This window comes from Falco rusticolus, chromosome 8 (assembly GCF_015220075.1).
Source record: "Falco rusticolus isolate bFalRus1 chromosome 8, bFalRus1.pri, whole genome shotgun sequence".
Lineage (NCBI taxonomy): Eukaryota > Metazoa > Chordata > Aves > Falconiformes > Falconidae > Falco > Falco rusticolus.
Window position 1 is genome coordinate 63,420,914 of NC_051194.1, and position 27,549 is coordinate 63,448,462.

At 42.6% G+C, this 27,549-nt stretch overlaps 2 protein-coding genes across 6 annotated transcripts in view; both read right to left on the bottom strand.

The window, feature by feature from the left end:
* DNAH7 (dynein axonemal heavy chain 7) overlaps positions 1-2,755 on the bottom strand; it is a 113,655-nt gene extending 110,900 nt beyond the window's left edge. Inside the window, exon 1 of the mRNA XM_037398557.1 lies at positions 2,569-2,755. Within this exon, the coding sequence (XP_037254454.1) occupies positions 2,569-2,583 (15 nt within the window). The 5' untranslated portion in view covers positions 2,584-2,755. The remainder of the gene's footprint in view (positions 1-2,568) is intronic.
* A 5,163-nt stretch (positions 2,756-7,918) lies between these two features.
* On the bottom strand, positions 7,919-27,412 carry STK17B (serine/threonine kinase 17b). 5 transcript variants are annotated; one of them, XM_037398552.1, is made up of 9 exons: positions 27,326-27,412; positions 24,173-24,328; positions 20,209-20,421; positions 15,773-15,917; positions 15,435-15,561; positions 14,489-14,537; positions 12,913-13,092; positions 10,579-10,852; positions 7,919-8,598 (listed from the first exon to the last, which is right to left on the bottom strand). In XM_037398552.1, exons 2-9 carry the CDS (start codon positions 24,292-24,294, stop codon positions 8,521-8,523), a joined length of 1,188 nt encoding a protein of 395 aa, XP_037254449.1. In that variant the 5' UTR covers positions 24,295-24,328; positions 27,326-27,412; the 3' UTR covers positions 7,919-8,520. The 5 variants fall into 5 exon arrangements, with proteins under 5 accessions (XP_037254449.1, XP_037254447.1, XP_037254451.1 ...); XM_037398550.1 differs by lacking the exon at positions 27,326-27,412 and adding an exon at positions 26,634-26,742; XM_037398554.1 differs by lacking the exon at positions 27,326-27,412 and adding an exon at positions 26,110-26,129.
* Positions 27,413-27,549: the final 137 nt, after the last annotated feature.

The following is a 27,549-nucleotide window of genomic DNA, read 5'->3' on the forward strand; positions in this document are numbered from 1 at the left end:
AAATGAAATCAAATGCATCTGGCTTCCCCTTAAACTGAGAACAAAATGCCTGGTAAATTAAAGTACTCTAAACACCAAGCAGGCCAGTTTTGGTATTTTTAGTCTAGCTTTTTGGCAATCACAGAACAGGCAACTGAAGACCTTGCCACCATAACCACCTCTCTTTCAGTCCCTCATTTCATGCTCTCGACAGTCCATCTTCCAGTGAGGCACAGCCCATGTGCAAGATTTTTCACACCTTGACATTCTAACACCCGCACCAGTCTCACAGCCTGCAGTGACACAGACGATCACTTCTGCATAAATGAGAGAAAAGCAGGATTATAACCAATACAGGTTTACTTGACAAGCTTGCTTTTTGTCTGGTAATTGGAACGGTCACTGGGAAAATACAAGGCCATTTACTTCTCTGTAGTCTAACATATTCAGCTGCAAAAAGTTTCTCACCACAGACCATGTAACAGCTCCCAGTCTTTTCTAACGCCAGCACAGACACACTTCCCAGCAGCGTACCCACGCCGCATCGCCAAGCTGCTGCCTACCAAGGCGGAAAGGCCGCAGGGTGCAGCGCAGCCTATGGGCAGTGTTTGGACTGCTTTGGACACAGCTTTGTACAAACCGCCCGCGGCAGAGTCACGAAGAAAAATCAGCAGAACTGTGGCTGTGATGATCCGCTCTCCTCCGCACAGCAGCACCAGCTACACAAAGCTAGGTCAGCTTGCACAGGGCCCTGGCCAGCTGGCACTACCTCCCCAGGCAACCTTCTCCCCGGCTTCATCACCTCAGGGCGAAGAACGTGGTTGCCATGCCTTGTCACAGCTCCCCTCCCTGCAACTTGAGAGCCTTGCCTCTCCTCCCGCTGCTGCACAGCACCAGGAGGGATCTAGCACCATTTTCTCCCTAGTTCAGGCACTGGAAGACAGTAACTACACTCCTCCGCCACCTTCTCCAAGCTGACCGCCGGGCTGTTCCCTCAGACTCTTCATGCGATCTGATGGACTCTGGTTTGGCACCAGCCTTATGGCTGCTGGGCCGGAGCCGGCTCCGCAAACCCACCCTGGGTGGGTCTGAACTGTGCTACAGACACGCCGTGTTCCCCGTGTCTCACGTAAGGAGGCTGCACCGTACAGCTCGCTGCTCCTCCAGCCCAGATGCTGGAGCAGATGGCGAGTGGGATGGGGAAGAAAACCAAACAAACCAAATCAAAACAAACCAAACCAACCAGCCAAACAAACAAATGACCAAAAAAACCAAACCAAAACAAACAACAACAAACAAAACCACTTTTCTATAGGAGAAAATAGAACTGAATGCTTGGAAGAGTATTATCTAGTTCCCTCAGTCACAAGGTCCACAGTCTTAATTCCTAGGATTCCTCGTTAGGAACAAATAACAGAAACCTGGGCATTTGTACAAATAATGGGGCTATAAAAATGGCTAAGACTACACCTTATCTTCACATACAACGCCACACAGTTTTGATTAGATCTTCTGTTGAAAAATTCAGCACCGCAACTTGTACCTCTGAGCTGCGATACTGATAAACTCACATGTTGAAACCAGTTCCCCCGGTGACAGTAGGAATATTTTAAAATACTGTACTGCAAACTCACTACTGGCAATAACATGTACTAAAAAGAAGAGTGCTGGGTGGCGAGGACTATCGGATACTTATGAGCAGCCAACTCACACCCTCTAATCAGCACCTCAAGCAGAAACACGTGAAGTTGGTGAACTTTTAACTCACTGGAGGAAGTTACTGAATTATTTCACTTAAAATATCTCACATACTTTGTTTAGAGCAAAACAGATCCGAATGAGGACATCAAAACCTAGGGTGAGTGAAAGAGTAAGACTGACTCACAAACAAACGAACATGGCTTAAGAGGGCAAACTCTTCCCTGGAATTACATCAACCAACTACACCTTGATCAGGCCATCAGAGAAATAATACAAACTAGTATCGGTTAATGCCCGGTGATTTAAAGCCACATTTGCAGCTAGAAGCTTCTGGTGGCATCTGCCTTCAGCATGTAAGCTTTCTGCGCTTCTGGAAAGTAGGACGCTTCATGTTTAAAAAATCAAACACCAACACCAACACCCCCCCCCCCCCCCAAAAAAAAAAAAAAAAAAAAAAAAATAAGGAGAGGGCTTCCGATGCCGCATTTTGCACCAAGCCAGCTCACAGCTGGGCCGCGCTGCCCCGCTCCTGAGGGGCCGGCGGGGGGCAGGGGGCGCCGGGGCCGCTCGCAGGGCACGGAGCCCTCGGGGGTGCGGGGCCCGCCATCGCGGCTCCCTGCGCGCTCGTCGGCAGCGCCTGCGGGGAAACCGGCACCCCTCACGCCAGAGCAGCCCCCCGCCCGCCCAGCGCGCCCCGGCGCCCCGCTCTCCCCCCTTCTCCGTGAGGAGCCGCGCGGCCCCGCCGCCCCCCCCTCAGCCGGCCGGGCGCTCCCCCCCTACACACACTCAGCCAGGCCGGCGCTCTCCCTCCCTCTCCGCCCCCCCCCAGCGGGCCCACCGGCCCAGCGCCCCGCTCTGCGCTGGCCCCCCGGGGATCCCCCGCCGTACCTGCTCGGTGCCCATGGCTGCGCGGGCCAGGCCGCGGCGGGACGCGCCGTTACCTGGCAGCGCCACGCGCGCGGCGGCACGGCACGGCCCGGCACAGCCGCTCCGGGGCGCGGGAACGCCCGGGGCCGAGCCCCCCGCAGCACAGCCCGGCCGCGCCGGGGCAGCCCGCAGCGAGGCCGCCCGCCCAAGGTAACCAGCGGCGATCGGGCTGCACCTGTGCGCGCCGCTCCGCTGTCGCAGGGAGCAAAGAGCTGTGCCGTTGCAATGTATTTGCAGCTACACCCCGAGTTCAGCTTGCTGCCCCCGCACTGAGACTGCCAGCGGGCAGCGCCGTGCCCCGCGGGAACCGGGGCAGCAGGGTGGCTGTGCGTGGGGCGCCCCGCTGCTGCTCCGCGCCCCGCCGGCCGGCAGCCCGCCCCCCCCCGCGCCGTGCCGGGTAACGGCGGGGCTGGCGGGGTCGCTGACACACGGCGCTGCCACCCCCCAGGCAGCACGGACGGGGCGCGCCTGCTGGAGAACCCCGTAAATGGGCGCTGCTGCAGGCCTGTACCAGCCTCCCGAACTGCGCGCGGAGCCTTCCAACAGTCCACGGACCGAGTTTTACACATAACCTCCCTTTGTTGTTAAAATGGCACAGACCAAGAACCCGCGGGGTACTTCTGCTTTGTCCAGCTGCAGAACTCTCAACAGCACCTGGACTTCCCAGTGCATTTTCTGCAGCAGGATCCAGCCTGGTTTTGGTTCTGCAAAGAGGAATCCCCTGGCACTCCGCGTACCTTCGGGAGTGCAGACCAGCTGCGCCAGCTCTGATGTGCAACAGCCCGGCCGGAGACATGCAAGGGGAAACCCGCGCCGTTTAGCACCGAACCGTTCCCGTTAGAAACCATATCCACAGAGGGCTGCAGCACATTCAGCACACATCGCCACGCTGCTGGGCCTCACGATTCCTTTTCCTCAAAAGCAGCATTTCATTTGGTCGCGTTCTGATGAGGAAACTGCAAAAAGCACACCTGCTTGTACTCCTCAGGGGAGGAAAGACACAGTTAGGTTGCCAATAATACAAAAGCTACAGACAAAATAAATTCTTGTATAGATAGTGTTTTTCCCTATCAGAAGGACATTCCTTCTTACAGAGAACTAGAACTTCTATGTTGCTGTTTATTTTATCCCTTTTTTCCTGCATTTCATTCTTTTCCTGCAGTGATCAGTTAAACACAATTTATTTACATAACAATACCAGCTGATTTTAATCAGCATTGACAAGGCCACAGGAGGACACAGCAGAAAAAAAAATGGTTTAAAACTCAAGATTTTTTGCCTTCCTGTGTTTGGTTAACATCTCACTTCCATCTGAAATCCCATAGTCATAGCTAACATAACAATCTAAATCTAACTTCAGAGATAAAAATGAGATCAAACGAATAAAATGGTGAAAGGATGAAGAAGGGAGCACACACCGATATAAAGTAAGTACTCGACATCTGTTTTAGAACTGTACTAAATGCAATTTAAAAAATGGAGCAGACTTTAAAAAAAATTCATCGTGACAAGACAAAGTCAATAGAGCGTAGGCATTGCCTATCACACAGTTCATACATTGTTCTAGAGTAAGTTTAGCCAAGACTGGCACATCAGTGCAACAAAAAAGGGTCAGCGATGCAGTAAAACTAAGTACAGGAAGGAAATAAGGCCATAGCTGACATTTTTATCACTAACTTTTCATTTTCTGAGTCAGTGACATGAGGTATTTATTCCACCTTGATGCCTCAGTTCAGTTCTGGTGGGCCATTAATCAGGAATACATTTCTTTCTCCCTTCAGAGGCAAAAGTGGGTAACAATGTGGTTTAGTCCATGGAATTAACAAAACTTAAGCCAAAACACTATGTACAGTGAAGTGTTTTACTGACCAGATGTTTCCTTCTAATGCGAAAAAAGTGATCCTTCAGTTTTTAACCAAAGTACTTACTGGCATGCTTTCTAGGTTTTGATTAGAGCAAATAAATAATGTTTGAAAGTACAAGAAATATTAATAATGCCTGTGTGTACAAAAATGAAAATTCTCAGGATCTGAGTATTGCTTTAAAAATAAATTCAGGAAAGGGTTTTTTTCTTCCCCAGAGGTTTCAGATGACAGACTGAAAAACATCAACTGGCATGAAAACGGAACAAGATGTTTGAATGCAATGGAATCGCAGCTTCTGCAATGCCTGCAACCCATCCCTCAAAGCTGTCTTCCTAAATCACTCCAGCAGTTACGGCCGTCTCAGCTGCACACCGAGAGCACATACTGGAACCTACCCCCCACATACGTCCTTTTCTTGTACTCCATCTAGAATCTCTTTTGTCTCTTTTTTAAAAAATTAAATATATATGCATATATATATAAATAAGTTCTTTCACATTTACCCTTCATGAACTCAGTATAGTTGTACATAAACCCAGTAATCTCTCTCATATTGTAAAGAACTTTAATGAATCAAGCAAAGCTTTCTAACAGTGGGGAAATTTATAATGATTGGTAATTGGTAATGATTTCTGTAAAAGAAAAGTTTTTGTCATCAAAATTCAAATTTAAGGGTTTTAAACCAAGAATTGATACTTACACTGTTATGTTCACAGGCAGGACTTGAATTTTTGACAGCACTTAAAATGCAGTTAAATGATCATTTCAAAAAGGTAATGAATTTAACGTTCCAACCCACCAGAAACAGCAAGAAATTACACTTCAGGCAAGGTTTCGGGGAGCAGGGGGAGCATACATTTTTCAGTTCAAAAATTTTTTTAAAGACAAAACCAGGTCTCTGTGTTTTTCCTTGTGTATCTTGGTTTTGCCAACAATATGGAAGCACAAATATAAGTAGTGGGTTTATAAGTAAGAAGTAATTCCTATTAAATACTAGAAAATTTTCCCCTATTTGAAAGAAGTTGGGTTGTTGGTTTTTTTATGATCTTTATTAAGTCAGGTCTCGTTACGCACATCTCCTGAGTGCAGAATAATATTAATGCCTGAAAATCAAATTAAAAACACAAATACAATAGTATTTGCTTCCCTAAAAGAAGAGCAATAATTATTTACATACTGCTTGTAAAAAAAAAAAAAAATCTTCATCAGAAACATGCTGCGCTATAAGAAGGTGAGACTTCCACACATACCACAACAGAACTACTGCCCAGCATGGAACGATAACTTTGCAAATTGTTTCAAAACAGCCACCACAGTAACAGCACAGAGGTACAACACAGTCCTACAGTTATGGAACATGGAAAAGATCTTTAAAAACAGTGAAGAGATCTGGGTTCAGCTGTGTCAAGGGAAACACAGCAGGTTACAGGCCACAACCTGTGTGCTTATTTCTTCCTCCCAGCCACTCCCAAAGAATATTCGAACAAGCTTGAGCACCTGTCGGTGCTGGTTTAAAAAAGAAAAAGGAGCCCTTGTTTACTGTCAGGGCTGTAACTTACCTTACTTGGCAAAAGTACGAGCACGACTGCCCTGGTAAGAAGATGGGGAGCTGTTATCAAGATGATATATTTTTCTAACCTCTCCTTCCTTCGGAAGCCTTTTGAAAAGACAGAAATGTCAAGCTGTCTCAAATTCCTACTAGTGTTAAACAGAACAGTGTGTTTTCTAGAGGTCTTAAAAAATAGTAATCCAGAAACGAGGCAGCATTCCTGGTAAGAACCTTCAATGCAGGAAACTGAAATATTGAGATAATTTCTGAACTCAGTGCTGCAAGCGACACCAAACCAAGCACAAGTGCACTATTTCTTTCACTAAAAAGAAAGCCCGTTTGTGCATTTCTGACAAGAAGCAAGCTTTCATTTTGTCAATTAAATGCGCCTTTGTAGGAAAACCTATTATCCAGGCCACAAGGGTTTACCACCTCTTTTGAGTGTAATTCCCCTTCTAAAGAAAAACTGTTTTTTTAAATCCAGCCATCTACTTGAAAATGAAACAAATGTAAAATCAGTGCCCTAAGAGTTAATAAGTCACAAATGTGCCATTTAAGCTTCCTTACATGGCCATTCAGCAAGGGCCATTAGAATTTAACATAAAAGGTTATCACCTTAGTAAATACTGCAAGACTTAACTAGACCAGTACATACAGGAAGACAAACTTTTTATGGATAAAACGCAGGCACATATAAAAGTTTCAAGAAGTTAGTCAATAGGCTCATGCATCCGTAGTCGTCAGCATGGATACACCAAGGGGAAGCTACACTTGAGCAACTCCATTAGCTTCTGTGGTGAAATGAGGGGAGAGCCGTAGCCGTTGCCAACACGGACTTTGACAAGGCCTGTGATGCTGCCTCCCGTAAGGTCCTCATAGACAACCTGCTGATGTGTGGGCAGGATGAGCAGAGAGAGGTGAACTGGGAGGTGGCCGGGAGAGAGGTGAACTGGGAGGTGGCTGACCAGCAAGGCGCCAGGGGCAGCCACCAGTGGAACAGTCTAGTTAGAGGTCAGTAACTCTGACCCCCAGGGGTCAGTACTGGCTCCAATCCTGTTTAACATCTTCATTAACGATCCAGATGATGGGGCAGAGCATACGCTCAGCAAAGCTGCAGATGACCAAACTGGGGGGGAGCAGCTGATACACTGGAGGGTCGTGCTGCCATCCACGGGGACCTCTGCAGGCCAGAGAGATGGGCTGACAGGAACCTCAAAGCTCTGCACCTGTGGAGGGTCAGTCCCATACACCGGTACATGCTGGGGCCACCCAGCTGGAAAACACCTTTGCAGGAAAGGCCCTGGGCTCCTGGCAGACACCAGGTTGCACATGAGCCAGCAGCACACCCTCACCACAAAGGTGAGGAGCTGGAGCTGGCCCTTCCCTTCTGCTAAGCACAGGAAGACCCAGTCCTGCTCTGGGCTTCTCAGTACATAAGGCATGTGGACATACAGGGTGATTAAGGGACTGGACCATCCCTGCTAGGAGGAAAGGCTGAGGCAGCTGGGACTGTTTGCCTGGAGAAGAGAAAGTTCAGGCTGGATCTTATCAACATACATAAATATCTGAAGGGAGGGTGCAAAGAAGATGGAGCCGGGCTCTTGTCAATGGTGCCCATGACAGGAGAGGAGAGAATGGGCACAAACTGAAACACAGGAGGTTGTCTGAACATAAGGAAATACTTTTTTTACTGTGAGGATGACTGAGCAATGAACAGGTTTCCCAGAAAGGTGGAGTCCCCTTCCTTGGAGATACTCAAAAGCCATCTGGACACGGTCCTGGCCAACAAGGTCTAGGTGGCCCTGCCTGAGCTGGGGGGGCTGGACAACATGTCTTCCAGAGGTCCCTTCCACCCTCAACCATTCTCTGATTCTGCAAAGAAATGAAAACACAGAAGTTTTGAAAAAAGGCAAAGTTTATTACTTTTTTTTTAATATAAAAAGGTCATGAGCTACATAGAAATATGACTTCAGTCATCTTAAAATGTTACTCATCACTCATTTAAACTTTTTAATTCCCAGGAATATGGCAGGAAGCAAGACAGGCTAACAATTGTCTACAATGTATGTATTTACATTCAGTTGAAGTTATGCGTGCACAATAATATTTTTAAATAAATCAAGCTCACTGATCCGAAGAAAACCTGATTCAAGGTATATTTTAAGTTTACATAAAGTACAAATAAAGTCTTCAAAACTTAAGTTTCTCACGTAATACCAATTTTCTTATTTAAGTTAGCCCCAGAAGTAGTAAGAAATGTAAACATCAGATATCATGATAAAAATCTTAAGGAATAACAACTTTGTCATAAAGTGCTGGCATATGCTTTCAGCTTTATTTTCCAGATGTTAAAAGTAGAATACTCACGTATGAAGACTTTCACAAGCTTCCCAGTTGTCATTTCAGTTCGGTAATATTTTTGCAGAATTTAAAAATGTAACAATTTTATAAACATCGTTTTCTACCTTTCTATGTCACAGCTTTTCAACATTTTCTCCTTTAAGTGGACTTTAACTTCTGAGTGCATACAAAATTGTTTGTGTTTTTTAGTTTACCCGGTTCAAACTGGACTCCATGCTGGTGGAAAAAACCAAAAGGTTAGGTATGACTTCAACTGGGAAAAGCCAAGGACTTTGAAAAGTAAGGGTATAAAGTACCTGAACACAATCCAACAACTGCCTCCAGTGAAGTAATTTATAATTATATATATTATCAGTCCCACTGAAAAAAGCAACATGAGATTACATAGAGAAGACTCAGTGTGGTTCACTTATACTTCAGCATCTGAGCTTCATATGTGCTAAATATATCCATTACTTCATTTCACATGGGATTAAGTCCTTACTACTTCCAACAAACATAAGCTGTAAGATAGTCTCACACGCCTTACACCTCAGTCGGCCTTTCACTTGTTGACTTGAGTGTCACCCACAATAAAAACAGTCCTAAACCCCCACACATTATGGTGATACTATATTGAAATCTATTTGTAAAAAAACCTTATTCCTTCCTTGCGTGAAGAAAGGTAAAATACAACCTTTTACCATTCCCTGTTCACCTCTCAACCATAGGTTGTTCCAAAACCTCCATCTGCCTAGCTATTGACAAGTCCACAGGCACACTTGGGAATGATTATCAGATTGTTGTATTTTATTATACAAAACAAACGAAAGACAATTTAGTCTAAGCTCTGAGGAGTGGAAAACCCCAAAAGTATCTTAAAGTGCCATTTACTTTCAAAATATTTGCCAGAGCTTTAATACATTCCCTACACAAAAAGGCTTCCAACCTCAGTGTTACGATCAGGATTTTATCTTGTCAGTATCAGTTTCAGGCTGTTAAGGCATGACTGGTATTTGCTCTAAGTCAAAAACTGACATAGGCATTTTTTCCTCAGAGCTTAGAAACAGGAAGTGGAAGGGATATAACTTGAAAAAATAACAAACCCACTAAACAAACAAAATTGAAAGGCTTAAAACAGTTATTAGGTAGTTTGTCTTTAAAAACTAACACACTGCAGTCCATTTCTCAGAGTGGGCACAAAGCTAAGTTATTATGCATAACAACAATTGACAGAAAGATGCACTGCATTTCTACATTAGAGGGCATAATGAAAAGCTTTTAATTGCAGCTTCACTGGCAAAAATGGTTATTTTCAGTTTATTCAGTTACTACTTTTAACTCTAAAGAGGCTTTCTGTTTGGGTTTTTTTTTTTTTGGTGTGGTGTTGTGTTGTGTTTTTTCTTAAGATGAAGAACAGGTCAATACAGGTAGACAGCACTATTTCAGAGGTTTTATGAAAGCAAACTAACAAGTTTATCAAATGTTCCCATCAGCGTGGGACCTTCATCCTCTTCAAATACAACTTACTGATAAGAATCAAAGGATCACTAGCACAAGGAATGACAGTCTACCTGCTGTCTATTCAAGCACTGCAGAGATCCAACACAGCAAAAACGCAGAGTATGTATTATAATTGCTGAGCGGACCAGATCAGTAAGGCAGAAATGTTTCATTAACTACGAACAATCCTAGAGAGGAAGTAATTTTCCACGTGGCCCCAACAGATGTATCATAATCCCAAGACATACCAACATTAGCTTCCATTTAAAGGGATGAGAGTGATCACAAATAAGCCCAGTAGGACAGATAGATTCGGTTTCCCTGCTTAGACCAATTTCTTATTAAGGCTAGTTATAAAAGTGTACATGTATTTAACCACTGGCAAAACTTGAGCTTGAACAAACTCATTTTCAGGTTTTAGTTTGTTCAATCTGGCATCACTTTTGGACTGAAACTTGAAAAGTGCAAAAATATTTAATTATATCTTCTTAAAAAAAATAATTCATTTTATTGGTGCAACAACCCAAATTTTTCAGGAGTTAAATCCATTGCCCGCAATGGACAGAAAAGGAGGCACCAACATAAAAGAATCAAAGTGCATTTCCAGTATGCCAATGCTGCATGAACTGGCAAGCCATAATCTTATATTCACCACTGGAATAGATTATGCTAAATTCATTTTTACAAAAAAGTCTATATTACAGATCAACATACGAAGTCTGTCATGAAGTCTTGGGGATACTGCAACGAATCATCAAAACGGAAACGTTTGGAGACCATGCTGCTGTCCTCTGGAATATTTTCTTTGTCTTCCTTGTTGCTACAGGTACCATTAGAACTGGATTTTACACTCCGCTCTTCTAAGCATTTTGTTGCATGTCCTGGCAGCAGAGAAGAGCAACAAGTTTCTTCAGGGCTACACAAGAGTGTGAACTCCCCTTGCTGCAACCACAAATGAGAAAGACAGGCCTCCGCTGTGGGTCTTTCCCTTCAAAAGAGAAAGGGGTAAAGTTGCTTAGGTTAATTTCAGAAATACTAAAACCATAATCAAAATAGCTCTGACACATGCTAAGAAATCTTAAGCAGAATTGACGCTAAAGAGTTAGTATTGCTGTTCCCCCACCACTACCAAGGCTGCTACAAAACACATCAGATCCTACCACAGTCAAGGTTAAGTATTGGCAACATGCATCTAAATTTTAATTGACAGTTTCTCCTACAGCTGGATGTCAGAACTGGTAAGCTATTAATCAGCAAATATCCACAGTCCCTCGGAACACCTCCAACATTGTACATACAAATGTCCACATGCTTTTGCAGTCCTATGTTTTATACAGGCCATTGCAAATAGGGAGGCTAATGCACCGTCAGGTTCTCAAGGAGGGCTAAACAACATTATGTCATCAGCTCTACCTGACATTTTGCAGGGTTTTACTCTTGCAATTCTGGTGTAAACCCTTCTGGAACATAGTTACTACCAAACAAACCACAACCTTAGAAAATCGTTCCTTTGGATAACCTAGTATAGTGCTACTACAGTTTTCATCATGTTCTGCATTAAGGTCCATAGAACTTCCTGCAAATGCGATAGAGCACACTACCTGTCCTTAACTCTACTGCAACACCTAAGTATTTTTTGGTCAGAGAACTGTAACTTTACAGGGTTGACTATCTGAGGACAGATTTTTCCTCTTAAGATTCAAGAGGGTATAGTCATCAAAAACTGGAATGAGAAAAATAAAATAAAAAGGCTATTGAGGATACGATGAAGACTCCACAATGCCCAGAAGCAAAAAAGCAAGCACAGTATTAACAGTGATAGCATGTCAAACATCCCGCAGGTCTACACCAACAGGCATCAAAGCAGACTCTTCAGAACTGCTTCTCTCGTGACACTACGGTTTTTGTGAATTATTCCAGATCTTGACAAACCCTCTGTGTGAGATACTAAAATAGAAAGGACTGTCCAGACATGAATTTATATGGAGCCTATTATTTCGTCAAAGTAGGCACTCTACAGGTATCGCCTCCCACTGTCCCCTCCGATCAGGAGTCTCTCTCTCAGCCAACGAAGAGGGTCGCTCCAGCTTGCTGCGGGCTCTCCGAAGGAGACAGGGGCTACTGCCTCACCACGAATGACAATACCTAGCTCTGTAATTGGTAACACCCCACCGAGCCTAGTAACCACGACTAACTGACTCTACTAAATATTATTGCCCCATATGTACCTTTCAGGGTGGTGGAGTTTTTTGAGGTTTTTTGTTGTTGTTGTGTTTTGTTGGGTTTTTTGGGTTTTTTTTTTTGTTTTGTTTTGTTTACTGCATTTGCTGGTGCAACAGTTAAAAAATATACAGTTTTAATGCTATCCAGCAAGCACAGACATAGTTAATGTCTCTAACTCTCCCACTCTCAGAGACTATCTTTTCAAAGTTCAGCTGCTCTGAAAGGCCTTAATTCAAGTCTGAACTGCCAAAGAATGAAAAGTTATGGAAGTGTGCCTTACAAACAAAAAGAAGTTTGTGCTTTTGATTGAGAACTTCTTTTAAAAGACTGAACATGGCAAAACACTCTGTGTTTCTGAAGAACACATACTCAGTCAGAACATTGCCAAGTTTTTATATAAAATGTATTAAAGTAGAAAGATACATTGAAGGTATATCAGAAAAGAAAAAAGCACTGCACCAAAAAGACTGCATTTGATCTCTCCAAATTGTGCAATAAAAGGTTAAGTTGTAGACATGAACGTGACCTTTCTGTAACATGTCAGCAGATTTGTTAATAATCTGTCCTCTGAATGAAAATATAAAGAAATGCAAAATAGAACACTCAAAGCAGAAGGCTGACTGCAATCACAGCCAGACAGCAAACCAAAGATCCTTTTTATGCATTATGGAAAAGCATAAACACTTTTAAGTATCTAGCTGATCATGCCAATGCATTGTGAAACGTCTGATCATATCAGCAGTATTAAGCTCCCAAATTAACTTTTTCTAGGTGCTCCACAAACACAGAAGACCAGATTCTTGCACTGAGGAGTTTGTCACTTACTCTGGATTTTTTATGAGAAGTTTTTGAACGAAGTCTTTGGCAGGCTGTGAAACCGATGAAAATGTTTCTTCTGAATAATCCACGTTAACTTGAGATATATTAAGGTAAGTTTCTTGATTATCAGCTCCCACAAACGGCGATTCTTGCGTCAGCAGCATGTATGAAATTACACCTATATTCCTGAGGTAAGAACACAATGTATAATCCTGCTAGAATATCTAAACAACACCCCCCCCCATATTTATTGGGACGCAGATCAAACTTCCTGATGTTCTCCACACCGAGAATTAGAAACATCACATGTGACATCTCAGATTTATGTGATTCACGCATATATGCACATGCACACACAAGGAAAGCTATGCATATACCTCAATGAAGGGATTTCTGAAAATTGCTTACTTTTAATATACCCTTTTCTTCTCATTGAAATTGTTCAGAAAAGGAACTATAATCACTTTTACACAGGCCACTCTTGGCCATATGGCAATTCTGGATAAGAGAACTGCAAAAAGATAAAACTTTCTAAATCTCACGTAAATAAAACCCCATCTTTCACTACAATTCCAGATGAAGTATCAAAGACTGAGATTTAGTCAGCCTTTCTGTACAATCGGCATCCAAGTTGCGTTACAATATCCTCTCGCTGAGATGTTTTTCACCAAGAACATGAGTACCACACATCACGTGATTTATTGTAAATCCTAGATAATTTCTTGATGCATAATAAAAATTGTTTTGTGATCTGATAGATCAAACTTTGGTAGTCATTACAGTGTGGACACACGCAGCTGCTCTGTTTGTCATTCCGAGTAGAGCACCAGTAGTCTGGTTTTATGTCTTCCCACAAAACCAGGCAAATAGTAAGCGGTTAAAAAACATTCACCAACAGATTTATTTGCTATTGTAAGTTCAGAATTTCAACGGAATAATTAGATCATAGCAACTTTTAAAACTGAATTTTAATTATTTAGGTGCTCAAGAGAAGCATATGAATATTTTATGTTTTTAAGAAAAAAATCTCAAAGCTAGCCTTTACACTAACATAGCTCATGAAAATAGGCTACAAGGGTATACTTAAGAGTTGTGGATCAGTTTAAGATACTTGTCTCTTTTTATGACTTGTTCTGCAGATACTGCTCTAAAGGTAAGAGGTAGAAAGCTAAAATACTTCTTACCATCTGTATAATCAAATTATTTAATGATACAGAAGTGGGGAGGAAAGAGTGTCCAAAGTAGTTAATACCTGAAGCATGTCATCCAAGAGTAACTAATACCTAGAGTATGCTATCCAGTCATTGCTCTTGCTCCCTTATAACAAATACCTACACTCTGGCATGCTCGGAAGCTGCCTGCGTTCCCTACTAGGTATGCAACGGGCCCATATACAGAATTCCTGTAAGCCCCGAGTATCCTGAGGGCTCCTTCCCATCCCAACTCTCCTCTTCTGGTCAGCTCACCAAGAGAAAGGCATTCTTGGAAGCCAGATAAAACCACATCAGAGTCTGGATCTGGCCCCTAGATTGTTAAGTGGTCATGCCTACTTCAATAAAATGAATTGACATATACAACCTACCACATATCTGTAGCTGTGGTAATAGGATCGTAGTTCAAGATTTCTGGAGCTAGAGAAAGAGATGATGAGAAGAAAACCCCTTTAATAGATATATTATTCAAGTAGCCTTGAATCATACACTAAATTTTCAGTAGTTTTTTGCCAACTATTATTATGACACTAAACATGCAGCTTCAACCATCAAGTTTTTTTATTTTCAAGCTAGAAGGGTGGAAAAGTTATTTCTGTTTGGTTAGACCCAGTGATGCCTCATAGTGCCATTTTAGTGTGAATCAATCTGGCCTAGTGTCTACTCTATCCAAGCCCCAATAGATTTTCTAATCAGACACATGCAACATAAATATTCTTTGAAGACATTTTTACGGTATATAGCTTTTTAAGGGGAATGCATAAAGCCTTCAGTGTATTAACACTGCAAAGCCAGCTGACCAAGCCAATTGTAGTGGTTGTTAGTGTATGCTAGATAGCAAGTTATTCACTACAGACTGAAGTGCTCTTAATGTTTTGCCTGCACTCAATTTTAAGTAAACCTGCCTCTCAGAGAGGGCCAAGTGCTAATGGAAGCCTTTCCCTTTCCAAAGAGTATTTTAATCTCATTAAATCACCACGCTAAATGGCACTACTAATTCAAAGAACTTATCTTTAAGCATGCTAGCACTGCGTTTCAACTCCAATCAAAAAATTTAACAGACAAAATTTATTGTTGATTTAACAGTCCGCATCACAGTGTGGAATCAAGAGGTGCACTTAGTGATACAATTTGGGATATTTTTGGTGCAAGTATTTGTTGACTACTCAAGAACAACCAAAGAGCTCAAAACATGTTGCCTTATCCTGCCGCTGGCCTTTCTCCAGTAATGAATGCTAAGTTGATAAGCACATTAAATGAACTGTTTCTGTTTTTTCAAAGCCACACATCAGAAATTGTGAAGCAACTCTTCCATACCTAGATACTCTGTTGTTCCCATGATCTGCCGCAGTTCACTAGAATTCTCAAGCTTCCGAGACATACCAAAATCTACAATTTTTACATCACCAAGAGGATTGATGCTGCTCAGCAGAATATTTTGAGGCTAGAAAAGATTTAATTCTCAATTAGTATAATAATACAAGCAGCAAAAAAACCCCAATGTACTAAATGACATTTCAGTTTGTTGCTAATTTTTTTAACCATTATTTAATCTCTAACACACTCATCTTTGTAATGTATTTAACAAATGACTGATTATCATAATATTAAATTGAAGATAAAGTACTAAAATAAAAAGTTTGCTGCAGCCTCACCTTTAAATCAAGATGAACAATATTGTTTTCATGCAAGCAACGAAGTCCTTCAAGTATTTGTCTTATAAGTCTTACAATATCCCTTTCACCAATTCTGTCATCCAGATCAGGGACACACAAGTCAAATATTTCTCCTCCAGCAGCACTGAAACACATTCAAGAACATTTAAGTATTAAGTTTGCATTTTCAAGCTTAAATGAGGAAAAATTTTATATATAGTACCCATTTACGTTACTACTTTTTTTCTTCCTTTTTAAGAAACCAGACACTTATACCAAGACACATCACATAAGCACTTAGAAAAGGAAAAAGAAAAAATAAATCTGATTATGCTTTTTCTTTCCTCATACCCAGCAACAGCAGTTGAGACAGTGAAACAGACCTTTGTGGCTGAAAACCTCATAATGCTTTAGTAGCCTCAAGCATGCTTTCCTGTAAGTAAGTGTGAAGATGCCTTCAGGAAGATGAGTTCTACCATCATTCCCTAACAAAAGAAGCCTTTCTCTTCAAGTCAACTTCAAATTTCTTCCGTTAGACTAGTTCCATAAATAATTCAAAGCAAGAAAGGCCAGAAGTATTCCTTTTATCTGAATTTTGGCAGTAAAAGCCATCATTTTTTTACACGGTGTGGCTGTGGTGTAAATACAAGAAACACAATGCAGTGAACAGTTAAAAGCTGCTGAAAAATATTTCTGGAGTGGCAGGAAACTCCTTAATTGTCACTCTAGATCCTGCCACTGACAGAAGACTAAGAATCAGAGAGGTACCAGGAAGAAAATCTGGCACACCGCTGCTCATTAAATATACAGCTGCCTAATCAGTTAGTGAGCAGTATCTTCCAGAAATCTACTAGACACAGAATATTCAGAAACACAAGGACTCTGCTCTGTCACTTTGAAACCTACCACATCCACACTAACAACAGAAATGAGACTGATAAGCTTCAAGATTTCATACAGCATCTCAAGTGTGTCTTCCTCAGAAATAGGCCGCTTGTTTACAGAAAACCCTACAGCATAAAGGAAGCATGGAAATAACCACGTTGCATATGGTTTATCAGTTATACTTCTATACCTCACTGCAGTGTCAGCTGTTTCCTTTTGTGCTGGTTTTGAAATCATTATTCAGCCTGCTCTAAACGCCTGAGGTTTCTTTATCTTAAGGACAAAGGGCTACCTCAAAACACAGATAAGTAAGCCTGAATTTCATCATTAGTAAAATAATGGAGTCTATAAACTCCGTGGATAAACACAGCCACTAACTGCTGGAGCTATGCAAGGTCTGGTAATGCCTCCCCTAGTTGCCTTTACGACAAACGACAAAGCATAGATGAGGGAAGAGCACTGGATGTCATTTACTTTATCAAGGTTTTCAACACTGTCTCCCACAGTATTCTTGTAGCCAAGTTAGGACACCATGCTCTGAATGGGTGGACACCCAGATGGGTAGAGGTGAAGAGCTCTGCTGAAAAGGATTCGGAGGTCCTCACAGTGAGCTGAACACACAAAGACAGTCAGCAGCACCTTGGGCGGTAGTAAGAGCAGCACAGCCGTAGGCTGAGGCAAGCGACTCCCCAGTGCACTAGACCACAGCATCCTGGTTTCGGCTCCCCAGTTCAAGGAAGACATTAACAAGCAGAAGAGAAAGCAAGTAAAAGAGCACCAGATGGCCTGTAGCATACATAAATGTAAGGTATCTTCAGAAAAATAACCAAACAGAATCCTACACAAAGCCAGACTTTGAACTGGCAGGTACTGTTCAGGCAATTTTAATTGACAGTTCTCCGAAATAATCGGACCAGTGTGCAGAGCAACCAAAACAAAAGCCAACACACATGGCTACCATCAGGAGGGCTCCTGGGAACCCAGAGCAGCAAAGTGACACTCAGTATAAAACCTCAGCATGTACTTCTGGTTTCCATATCTTCAAGAAGGATGTAAGATTAGTGAAGACACAGAGACAGGCAAGTAAGACAGCTGCTTTACAAGAAGAAACCAGCAACACCAACTCTTCATTCTGGAAAGAAGACTGGGGGCAAGTCCATGAATGAGGCTTACAAAAACACTAAAGCTGGTTCAGAGATGAACAAAGAACTATTATCCACTGGAGTCTCACAATATGAGAACTAGGAGGCACCGGATGAAACTAGCCAATTAGTTTAAAATTGACAAAAGAAAGTATTTCTTCACACAGTAGGTAACAAACATCCAGAATTTCTTACCACTGAAGCAGATGGTATCATGAGGTTCAAAGAAGGGCAAAACAGATTGACAGATACTAAAAAGGAAGAGGCAGAGAGGTATCCTCAGTGCAATACCTCTGGGTGCTGGGGCAGCGCAAAGAGAATGCACAGCAAAAAGTGGACAGGATCATACACTCCTTAGTTCTTCCCAAATCGCATCTCCCTACAGCACTGCTGGAAAGGGCAGCAGGTTAGACAGACCTTCGGTCTGACACTGTGGGGCCTCGCTCAGTTCTTCCATGAACAGAACTAGAGAGATTTGAAAATTAGTTCAGCTGCCTGGTACAGCCATGAAGCAAGCAAGCACAGCTGCCTGGTTTCTCTCTAACCGGATTCCTCCAATTACCTTTGACCATCAGATTAGAAGAATAACAATCTCCATTGTGGGGCTTTTGGAGTATTCACATCTTCAGTAATTCTTTCTACAAAGATGCCCCTTATTAGGAACTAGCATCCATTTCTCTCCTTCATTGAGAAAATGTGTGCTTATACAAACTGACTCTTATTTCTGCATCTTCCAAAGAACCCCACCAATACAATCCAGCAGCAAGGACTATATATAGGAGCAAAAATACAGCTAAACTGAAGAGGCTTGTGACCTATTTTATGAGTAAGAGACTAATTTCTTACAATTCTTTTAAAATGCTGCTTCAGAGTTCTGATAATGAGAAACAAGCAAAAACCAAAAAAAAAATTCGTGTTTTCTGCTACAGAAGGACATAATTTACAAGCAGAATCAGCCCTGTACTTATCCCAGTAGAACTAGGAACACTTACTGCACCACTCTGGAACACTACTGCAAAGCAGACCATCAACACCAAAGTAGTATAAGGAAGTTGTTTCATTACAGAGCTTTAATAATCAAGACAGCCGAGTTGAACAAGAAGCAAGAAAATCAGTATGGCTTTTATGTGAACTTGCACTTGTTCTTGATAAATAGTTCAACACTTGTCATTTTGTCTTTACTTCTACATCATTATCATTTTAGCCTTCTCAGAACAACAAATAGTATGCTAGGTATCATCTAGTTCCATGAAAAAAAAGCATTTTTAAAGATAATCAGCTACATTCTTTGGAAAATCTGAAGGAAATTATGGGGTATGCAGATCACTCTTAATAGCTCCTCAAATACTTTGTACATGAAGCTAAAATCCTAGAGAGGAACTTCCCTTACACTCCAAACAACCATGTACCTATACAGCAAATATGATAAGATATTTCAAATTAAATTCGCAAGTTAGACTTGTTTTCCAAGCAAAGAGAAGCCACAAGGACATCTAAAAAGATTAGGGAATTTTGGAGGAAACAGCTCCAAAACCCAAACAGTTCTAAAACAAAACCACTCAATTTCGAAGCTCAGAATCTGCAACAGAATTGCAGGTTCTCAGTCACCAATAAGCATCAAGCAGTGACTGAAGTTCACAGAACATGGATGTGCTCAGCTTCTCCAAAACCTGTGTTCTTAGTATCCATGCTATTATATTTTTTTATGGTATGATTTAAGATGCATCAAAGCACTATGCACTTTCTATGGAATTCAAGAACATTCTCTCCAGTCAGCTTGCACAAAAGATTAAGAAAAAAACCCCACTTAAAATACTAATAAAACAAAGAAATTGCACCCTAGAGTTTGTATTCAGGTTTTATATTAGGTTGGACTGACCTGAAAATTGATCAGAGCTTTTTTACAAAAATTGAACTAACAGGAGAAATAAATTGCTCAAACAGGCAAGTTTTATCAAGATTACCTTCCTGAGATAGTACTTAAAAGGAAAAAAAAATTCAGTTTGAAATTGCATGAAATTGTCCACAGAAGTTACGCAATAAAAAGAAAGACGACCTTTTTTTTTTATAGTATTTAAAAAACCACAACTTTCAGTCCATTTTTAAAATTTTGAGTATAGAACTACTGTAGGTTTTGGTATTTTGTTTAATGCCTTATTCCATATTGTTTGACATAACTCATCAGCTCTGGATGCAGTAGAACACACGTACAAAACAACAGATTCAAATTAACAGCAACTGATTCAAAAGTCCCTATGAGCTTATAAAGTATATCATAATGAAATATTAGCATATGTATATAGCTCACTGTTGTAATTCTTCTGGGTGTTCAAGCAACTCCTGCAAGAAATTAGTATCTTGACAGATTTGTAACTACAAATGTGGAACATCTGATGAAGGCATACTCACTATTCCAACACTAAGATGATTTCATTTGCTGTTTCATAGACTTCATGAAGATTAACTATGCGAGGATTAGATTTCATTAATTCAAGTACGGCGATTTCATGAAGAATCTCTGCTTTGCAGTCTTGACCTCTTCTTCTTTTCTTTAAAAATTTAGCTGCATACTCTTGGCCTGTGGATTTAGCTATACATTTTCTAACCACAGCACATCTTCCCCTACAAAATAAATGGGAAAACATTAAAACCTAAGACATAAAAAGTAAATCAATTGACATTAGAAATAAAAAGGCATGACAAATAATTGGAAACTAAAAAAAAAATAATTAGGGGAATGCCATGTTTGGCCTACTCCCTGAACAATGACTTTCGGCCACTGTAGGAACAAGGACATTAAGCTAGATGAAGCTTTGGCGAGACCCAGTACAATTCCTTTCATACAGGCTAGCTAAGCATTAAACTAGTGCATCAGGTGACACTGACAGTCTCACGGTAGGGTCACACAGTGCTGGAGTAACCCAGGTTGGAAGGGACTTCTGGAGGTCTCTAGCAAAAACTTCTGCTTAAAGCAGGCCCAGCTGTGAGATCCTACCAGGCTGCTGAGGGCTTTGTTCCAGTTGGCAATGCTGTATTAAAACAACTCAACCACATTACAGCACCTACAGGATACGGTAATAAACAAAGCAAACCTCTGTGAAATGCAGAGAATGAACATGGAAAATAAAGCATGTTTGTATGCTGGGGGGGGGGGGAGGAAAGTCTTCAGTGCAGAAAATTTTAGAGTCAAAAAGAGAACATCCCTCTACAAATCACATAGTACTGCTACGAAAAACACCCAGGTATCTGCAAAATGCTTAGAAAAATCTTAAGAGAAAACCCACCCACTACTTAGCATTCTCTTCTCTATTACAGTTAGATAGAGCATGCTGCTTTATTTCCTAGCCAACTGTTTAGGTATGGAAACAAAAATGTGTTTTGGCAAGGAAATGTTTTTAAAAGAAAACCACATACTGTAGTCAGAACACCAAGCTGACCTTTTATAAAATTAGGGGGGAAAAAAAGGGCAGTTTTTTAAGCCAAGTTATAAACTCCTGAAAAAACAAAGTTTTATAACAACCAGTTTTGCATTCCCAGAAATGTCTAGTTGCATACTTGTAATGTGTTTTCAAATGATACAAGAAACATTACTTTAAAAAAAAAAAAACACTTTATGGGCTAAAAAAAATTGTGTAAAGTTCTAAAAACAGTTATAAAACTGTGTACAAAGAACCAGATCTATACTAATGCCTTTAAAAAAGTGCCTTTCCATGCATGTTTTTTGTTACCACTGCATACTAAGAACAAATTTAATGAAGAAGCTCAGCTGAGCTGCGCTTTTTCAACTAAATTAGCTTCCTTAGTAGGAAGGACTATGTTGCCCTGTAGGCTTTGCCTTTCTTCTGGTGCAAAAACCCCCAGTGCCTCAAAGGAAGATCTCTAAAAAAAATGTCTGAAGCTTTTTTGGAAAAAAAAAAATAAATAAATCTAGACTTCAGTATTTAATCAAAGAGTATAGGAATCTCATGAAAAATCAGATTTCCATTTGCAAGTAAGTGTTAAATAGTTTGTACAAATTGACTAAAATAAACACGTAAAGCTGACCTTTAATCATACTACTATCACTTATCTAGAAGTATATTCAACAGAACAGCTTCTCTGTCATCATTTATCTCAACATCAATTAGTTGCAGGATTTCTCTATCCTTTTCTTAAAACACTAGATTTAGAAATGTAAGGGTACAAAAACTCAAAAGAAAAATTTAAAGAGGTGAAAGTTATTTGTAGTCTGATACACGCACACTCTTCATTTTAGGAACTATTTGTAGGCCTGAAATGGCCAAGACCTTTCCGAGTTGTTAAACCAGCTTATTGTTGTAGAGCATTAAGTTATTGAGCTGAATTTCATCACATACGAGAGTTCAAGGTACTCCCCCACAGCTTACATTCTCATTTAACGTCACATCACCCTGTCAACCACAAAAGTTTCTCTGAAGTTAAAAAAAGGGGAACTGGTTGAGTTTCATGAGAACAGAAAGATGTTCCCCAATAGTTTTTGCACATCTTCCTTCAAGTTGGTGTGGGTATAACAGCTTTGAGGGGTCAGCGGTATCTCCAGACTGATGATACAAGAATTTCCACTTGTTTATACTGTATTTGTAGTGCACCAATTAAGACAAAATTATCAAGATTAAAAAAAATGGTTGTAGAGCATGGAATTCCCCCAGAAATGCAAAACCACTCAGATCTGAAGTGCTGCACTGAAGCAAAGTGCTTCCCACTCCTTGTTGCCTGCAAGGCAACTGTTTAGCCATCACACTTCACAGCCCAGTTTTATGAGATAAAACCCAATTTCAAGTTGTCTTCATATCCCAAGATATAGACCACAGAAATTCAACTACTTCAAAAGAAGCCATACCATCCACACGCTGGGGACAGAACTACCTAACCCACTAAACAGAACCTGCCTGCTTCGTGAGTCAGTGGCTTAAATACCAAAGGACCTAAAAGATAAGGTGTGGGAGGAAGAAGCAGGGCCTGGGAAGCTTAAGCAGAGAACAAAAGAACCATTGACTAAGTAACCTGAAGAGGAAGAAGAAAATTGCAAGTGAAAATAAAAGCATATTAAATCTTTTAGTGATGCTACAAAGAAAGGTGGATTTTACATTACTTAGGAAGTGTTGTAAACACTTCAAACAAACAAAAATAATAAATACACACTGTTAGGCCAGGAGAAGTCAAAAGTGTGTTTGGAAAACATGTTACTCTGTGTTTCTTGGCATGTTGGCACTTTGTTATGTCTGGTTTAGCACACACAGAAAAATATTACAGACTATGTGCTGGAATTGACACAAAATCTGTATTTTTGTTTGCTTTAGACATCATCCCACAGGTATATATAATCTGAAATCAAACATTTTAAGAATACTGGAGTTCTAGAGGATGGTGCATATAAACTGCTTCTATAGAGCCTAGAATTTAAAACTAGAGCTGACAAAAGGGTAACAAAACAGGAAAATTACTGGCTGCAAGGTGTGCCTTTATGAAAGCGTACCAGATAAAACACATGCTAGGAAAAGAACAACCCCAGGAGAACGATCAAGGCTGAAAAGCACACAGAATCACATGTGGAAGAGCATCTTGGCTGACAAAACAAGTTCCAGGGCAAAAGATGGCTATGTAGCACAGCAGCATGGCACAGAAGCAGCGGGACTGGCCCATGCCTCCTCTGTTCAAAGAGCCTGGAAACAACCACAGTGGCATTACAGTTGCATGGCTCTACACCCAATCCACTGAGTATCTTCAAGGTATGAATCAACCCAGCGCTTTCAAAAAAGCATTAACTCTGATGTCTGAAACAGTATCGTAAATACCAAGCGCTTTTTGTTCTTTTGTTTTATTTCCTATTTTACCGTTGCAAACATGAGCAAGGGAAGCAGGCTGAAAAACTGCTCTGAAACAGCAGGTTGTTTGATAGACTAAATGTTTGAGGGTGGGAGGAGGAATAGAAAAAGTTTTCTGGACTTCAAAAAAACTTAACCAACCAACCAGAACCACCAATTCAAAATGCCCATTCTTTGTTGTGCAGTACTACCCTATGTCATCTCTTCTTTAGTTTATGTACCTGGAATGTGATGTGTGACTAGACAGGGGAAATGGAAGAAAAGGAACATAATCCCAGATCTACATGCCTATGAAAACAAGCTAAACCCCTCTGACATGAAAAAGGCTGGCAACTTAAGCCTCACTGTACCTTTTCCTGGTCCCTGGAGAACCTGTCAGATACCGCCAAGAAAGGGGCAGGCAAGGACAGAGGCATATTTCATCCCCCCATCTACTACCATGAAAGTTTGCCAGAAAAAGCCCGTCATTGCACAATGAATTCTCTTACAGCAGAAATTCCTCTTGCTAAAATAAATGGGAAAAATCTTACCTTCCCAGCTCTTTTGATTCAAGCATATAAAAATTATGGAAATTGTCTGTCTTGATTTGTGTCTGCAGAGATGTGGCTAACAAGCCAGAAAGGCTTTTATTCTCCAACTTTCTCCTCGACATAGTCAGGAACAGGTCTCTCTCTTCTACCAGTCACCTGTCAAAGCAAAACAATTAAGAGTTTTGAAATTCCATAATGACAGCACAGAATATTAGAGTTCAGGTCTATCAGACTAGAATAGCCTTAAGTTTGTTCAGTAATGACCTGAAAACAACACACTAAATTACTGCAAAAATAAGAACCGAACACTAATCAAGACAGGCTTAGAAAACTTAAAATTAAAAAAAAAAAAAAGTTGTAACATTTCAGATAAATTGGTGTGTCTGTCTCCTGCAGCATACCCATAAAATACTAGGGACAAGCTTCAGTAGCAATAAAAATGCTGGGTTTTACTATTAATGATATGTACTTTTCTTTTTTTAGCTTTCTAAAAATAAGCTTTAACTCTTCTGTGGGCTCTGGGTAAGTTCAAGCAATTCACATGTCTACACTTTTAACTGGTATCCCTGGGGAACTTAACCAAAACTCCTTCCTGTTTGTTGTCTGCAACACAGCAGGAATAGCCAACCACAGGAAAAAAAAAAGTATTTTTTTTTCCAGTGGGAAAATTCACATTTCTTACTAAACTCACTCGTAGCTCATCTAAGTTTCACTTTAACACTAAATTAATTATCAAAAAGCAGCATGAATGGGTAACATCCTCTTTGCAAGTTCAGATCATTTAGAACCAAATGATGTAGCAAACCTGATTCAATTACCTTAATGAACCAGTAGAACAGCACATTGTGAAGATGCACCCATCCACGTTATTTCTAAAAAAAAAAAAAAAAAAACACCACCAAAATCCCCCAAAACGAACAGTAGAAATACTGGGGGTTTGGCACTCGCACTTACAGACCTGAAGCATGTCTTCAGGTGAAATGCAAAGGCAAGGCAAAAAAGAGGTTATTGAAGGGTAACAGAAACCTTAATTGATGGTTTATTTTAAGTTAGAAGAGTAGGTTTACCTTAATTATCAAAGAAAAAATAATGCAAGGCAAATAATAGTTCAGATACAGTTAAACTTACAAAAACAAACTTTCAGTTTTCAAATGACAGACATGTACCATCAGAAACTCTGGGGGAGCACTCAAACTAGTTACGATTCAAATATAATCCAGTACCCATCAAACACTGTTCGAATTAACAGCTGGTGTAACATACTAGAACTATTCTAGATTTAAATTATGATTCATACTTAAACAAGGAAAAACACCCCAACCAAACCACTCAGTTTAAGAATATCTTTAAAGCAGCATTTGATAAGCCTGAAATAGCTTCTATAAAGATTATCAAGGGGTCAAATACTATCTAACATACAAGTCTTTGAATTGTCTCATTCATAACAAACACACAATTCTTCTTTCCCAATTAGGTGGCAGTTTATCATTTAAGAAACTGATCTAGATGTCTGAAGTTTTACATGACTTTCCATAGAGCTGTACTCCCTAAATACAGCTTAACAGTTGAAATTATCTTGCTTCTGCAGTGCTTCAGCATGAGAAAATTTACGTTAGACAGCTAATCTAATCGATTCAGAGCTTACAGCTATCAAATTTATTACGTAAACTTTCATTTCATGTCGTTAATCTTACAGAATAATTATTAAGGAGAACTTTTGTCTTATGTTGAGTTAGCTCTGTTTCTCTGGTAAGACACACCTCGTTTTAGCTTGGCATTATCAAGAATAAAGAAAAACACACACTGACAGCAGACGGCAACCCACAACGAGGCACAGAACCTGCTGAGGAGCACGCAAACCAAGTTCAAATCCAATTAGCCGTGAAAAAAGGCACAAATCCTAATGCATTAGCTACTTCCAAAATCAGAAGCGATACCCGCGCTGCTGCCCCAAAAGCCCCAAGTGACAGACAGCAGAGTCGCGCAGAAGTTTGCAAGTAACAGCTCCCGCTAACCGGTCCCGCCGCAGGGAAAGCACCGCGCTGAGCCGCTTGCGGGAGGAGCCGGCCGGCGGTGCGGGGCAGGGCCCGGCGGCGGGTGTGCAGGGGGGCGGACAGCGCATCCCCCCGCCTGCCGCCCCGCCGGGCTCCCGCGGCCGCCTCACGCCGCGGGGGGGGGAGCGCGGCCCCGCGCCCCGCACATCCCGGCCCGCGGGGCCCGAGAGACCCGCGCCCCCGACACCCGCTCGGCACGGGCCGCCAGCCCCGCGCTGCGCCCCGGCTCTCCTCACGGGCACCCCCCGCGCCGCGCGGTGCCGCCACCAGCGCTGCCCGCGGCGGGGAGACGCGCCCCGCCCGGACCCGGACCGGGGCAGGCAGGGCGAGACTCCAGCGTCCCGCCGGCCCCGGCCCCGGCCCGGACACCCGTGCTCCCCCGCCCCCCCCGGCCCGGGCACACGCACCTCCCGCCGCCGTCGCTCTCCCCTCACGGGCCAACGGTCGCCGCGACGGCCCCGCGCGCGCTGCAGGCCGCCCCGCGCCGCCGCCAACCGCCGCACAGCCGCCGCCGCCAACGCTCAGCCCGGGAGATGTGGCTGCGCCCGCCCGGTTGCGTCGCCAAGAGCCAATCAGCGCCCAGCTGGGCGGGCCGCCCGCGCGGCGATTGGCCGGAGCGCCCTCCGAGCGGGCCGCGCGCCCGCCCCGCCGGCCTCGCCCCCGGCAGCAGACTGAGGCGGCAGGTGCCGCCCGCCCGGCCCCCTCGCGCCCCGCTCCGCCCCCGCCTCCCCCCGCGGGCCCGGCCCCGCTGAGGCGGGTGGTTGGGGAGCCGGGAGGCGCCCTGGCCGCCGGCCGCGGGCCCGGGGAGCCATCTTGTCGGGCCGCCTGACGGCGCGCAGGGGCGAGGGGCACCGGCAGCTGTGTTTAACCCAACGGCGCGGCGGTGCGGGGCGCGCTGCGGCCGGGGACGGGACGGGACACGATGGCGCTGAGCGGGCCCAAACCGGGCACCCCGGGGCACAGGCACGGCCCCACAGCCACCCCGCACCCACCCCACCGCACGGCCGCTCGCCTGCGGGGCTCCGTGCGTGCCAGCGGGCTGCGAGGCCTGCAGGGCTCGCGGGGCGGCCGGGCACGGGGCGGGGATGGCCGGGCTCACCGACATCCCGTGGAACAGCACCAGCTCCTGATGGCGGTTACACAGCCCGACCCTGCACAGAGCCTCTTGTCTCAGCCTCTGCAGCAACGGCGTCTTCAGAGCCTCTTGCTTTAAGGAGCCGAGAAAAAGAAAAAAGAAAGAAAAAAGACTTTAAGTTGTGGTTTCAGACACCCTTTCCGAGGATATAAAACAGCCTAAAGCATGCTTTAGAAATAAGTTGAAAT

Bases quoted from the DNA above. Each gene is read 5' to 3' on its own strand.
- STK17B (XM_037398552.1), bottom strand. From the start codon at position 24,294: ATGTCGAGGAGAAAGTTGGAGAATAAAAGCCTTTCTGGCTTGTTAGCC. The intron at 20,422-24,172 runs GTAAGATTTTTC...TTTATTTTGTAG, and splicing joins GAATCAAAAGAGCTGGGAAG to GGGAAGATGTGCTGTGGTTA. The intron at 14,538-15,434 runs GTATGGAAGAGT...CTCTTTCTCTAG, and splicing joins GGGAACAACAGAGTATCTAG to CTCCAGAAATCTTGAACTAC.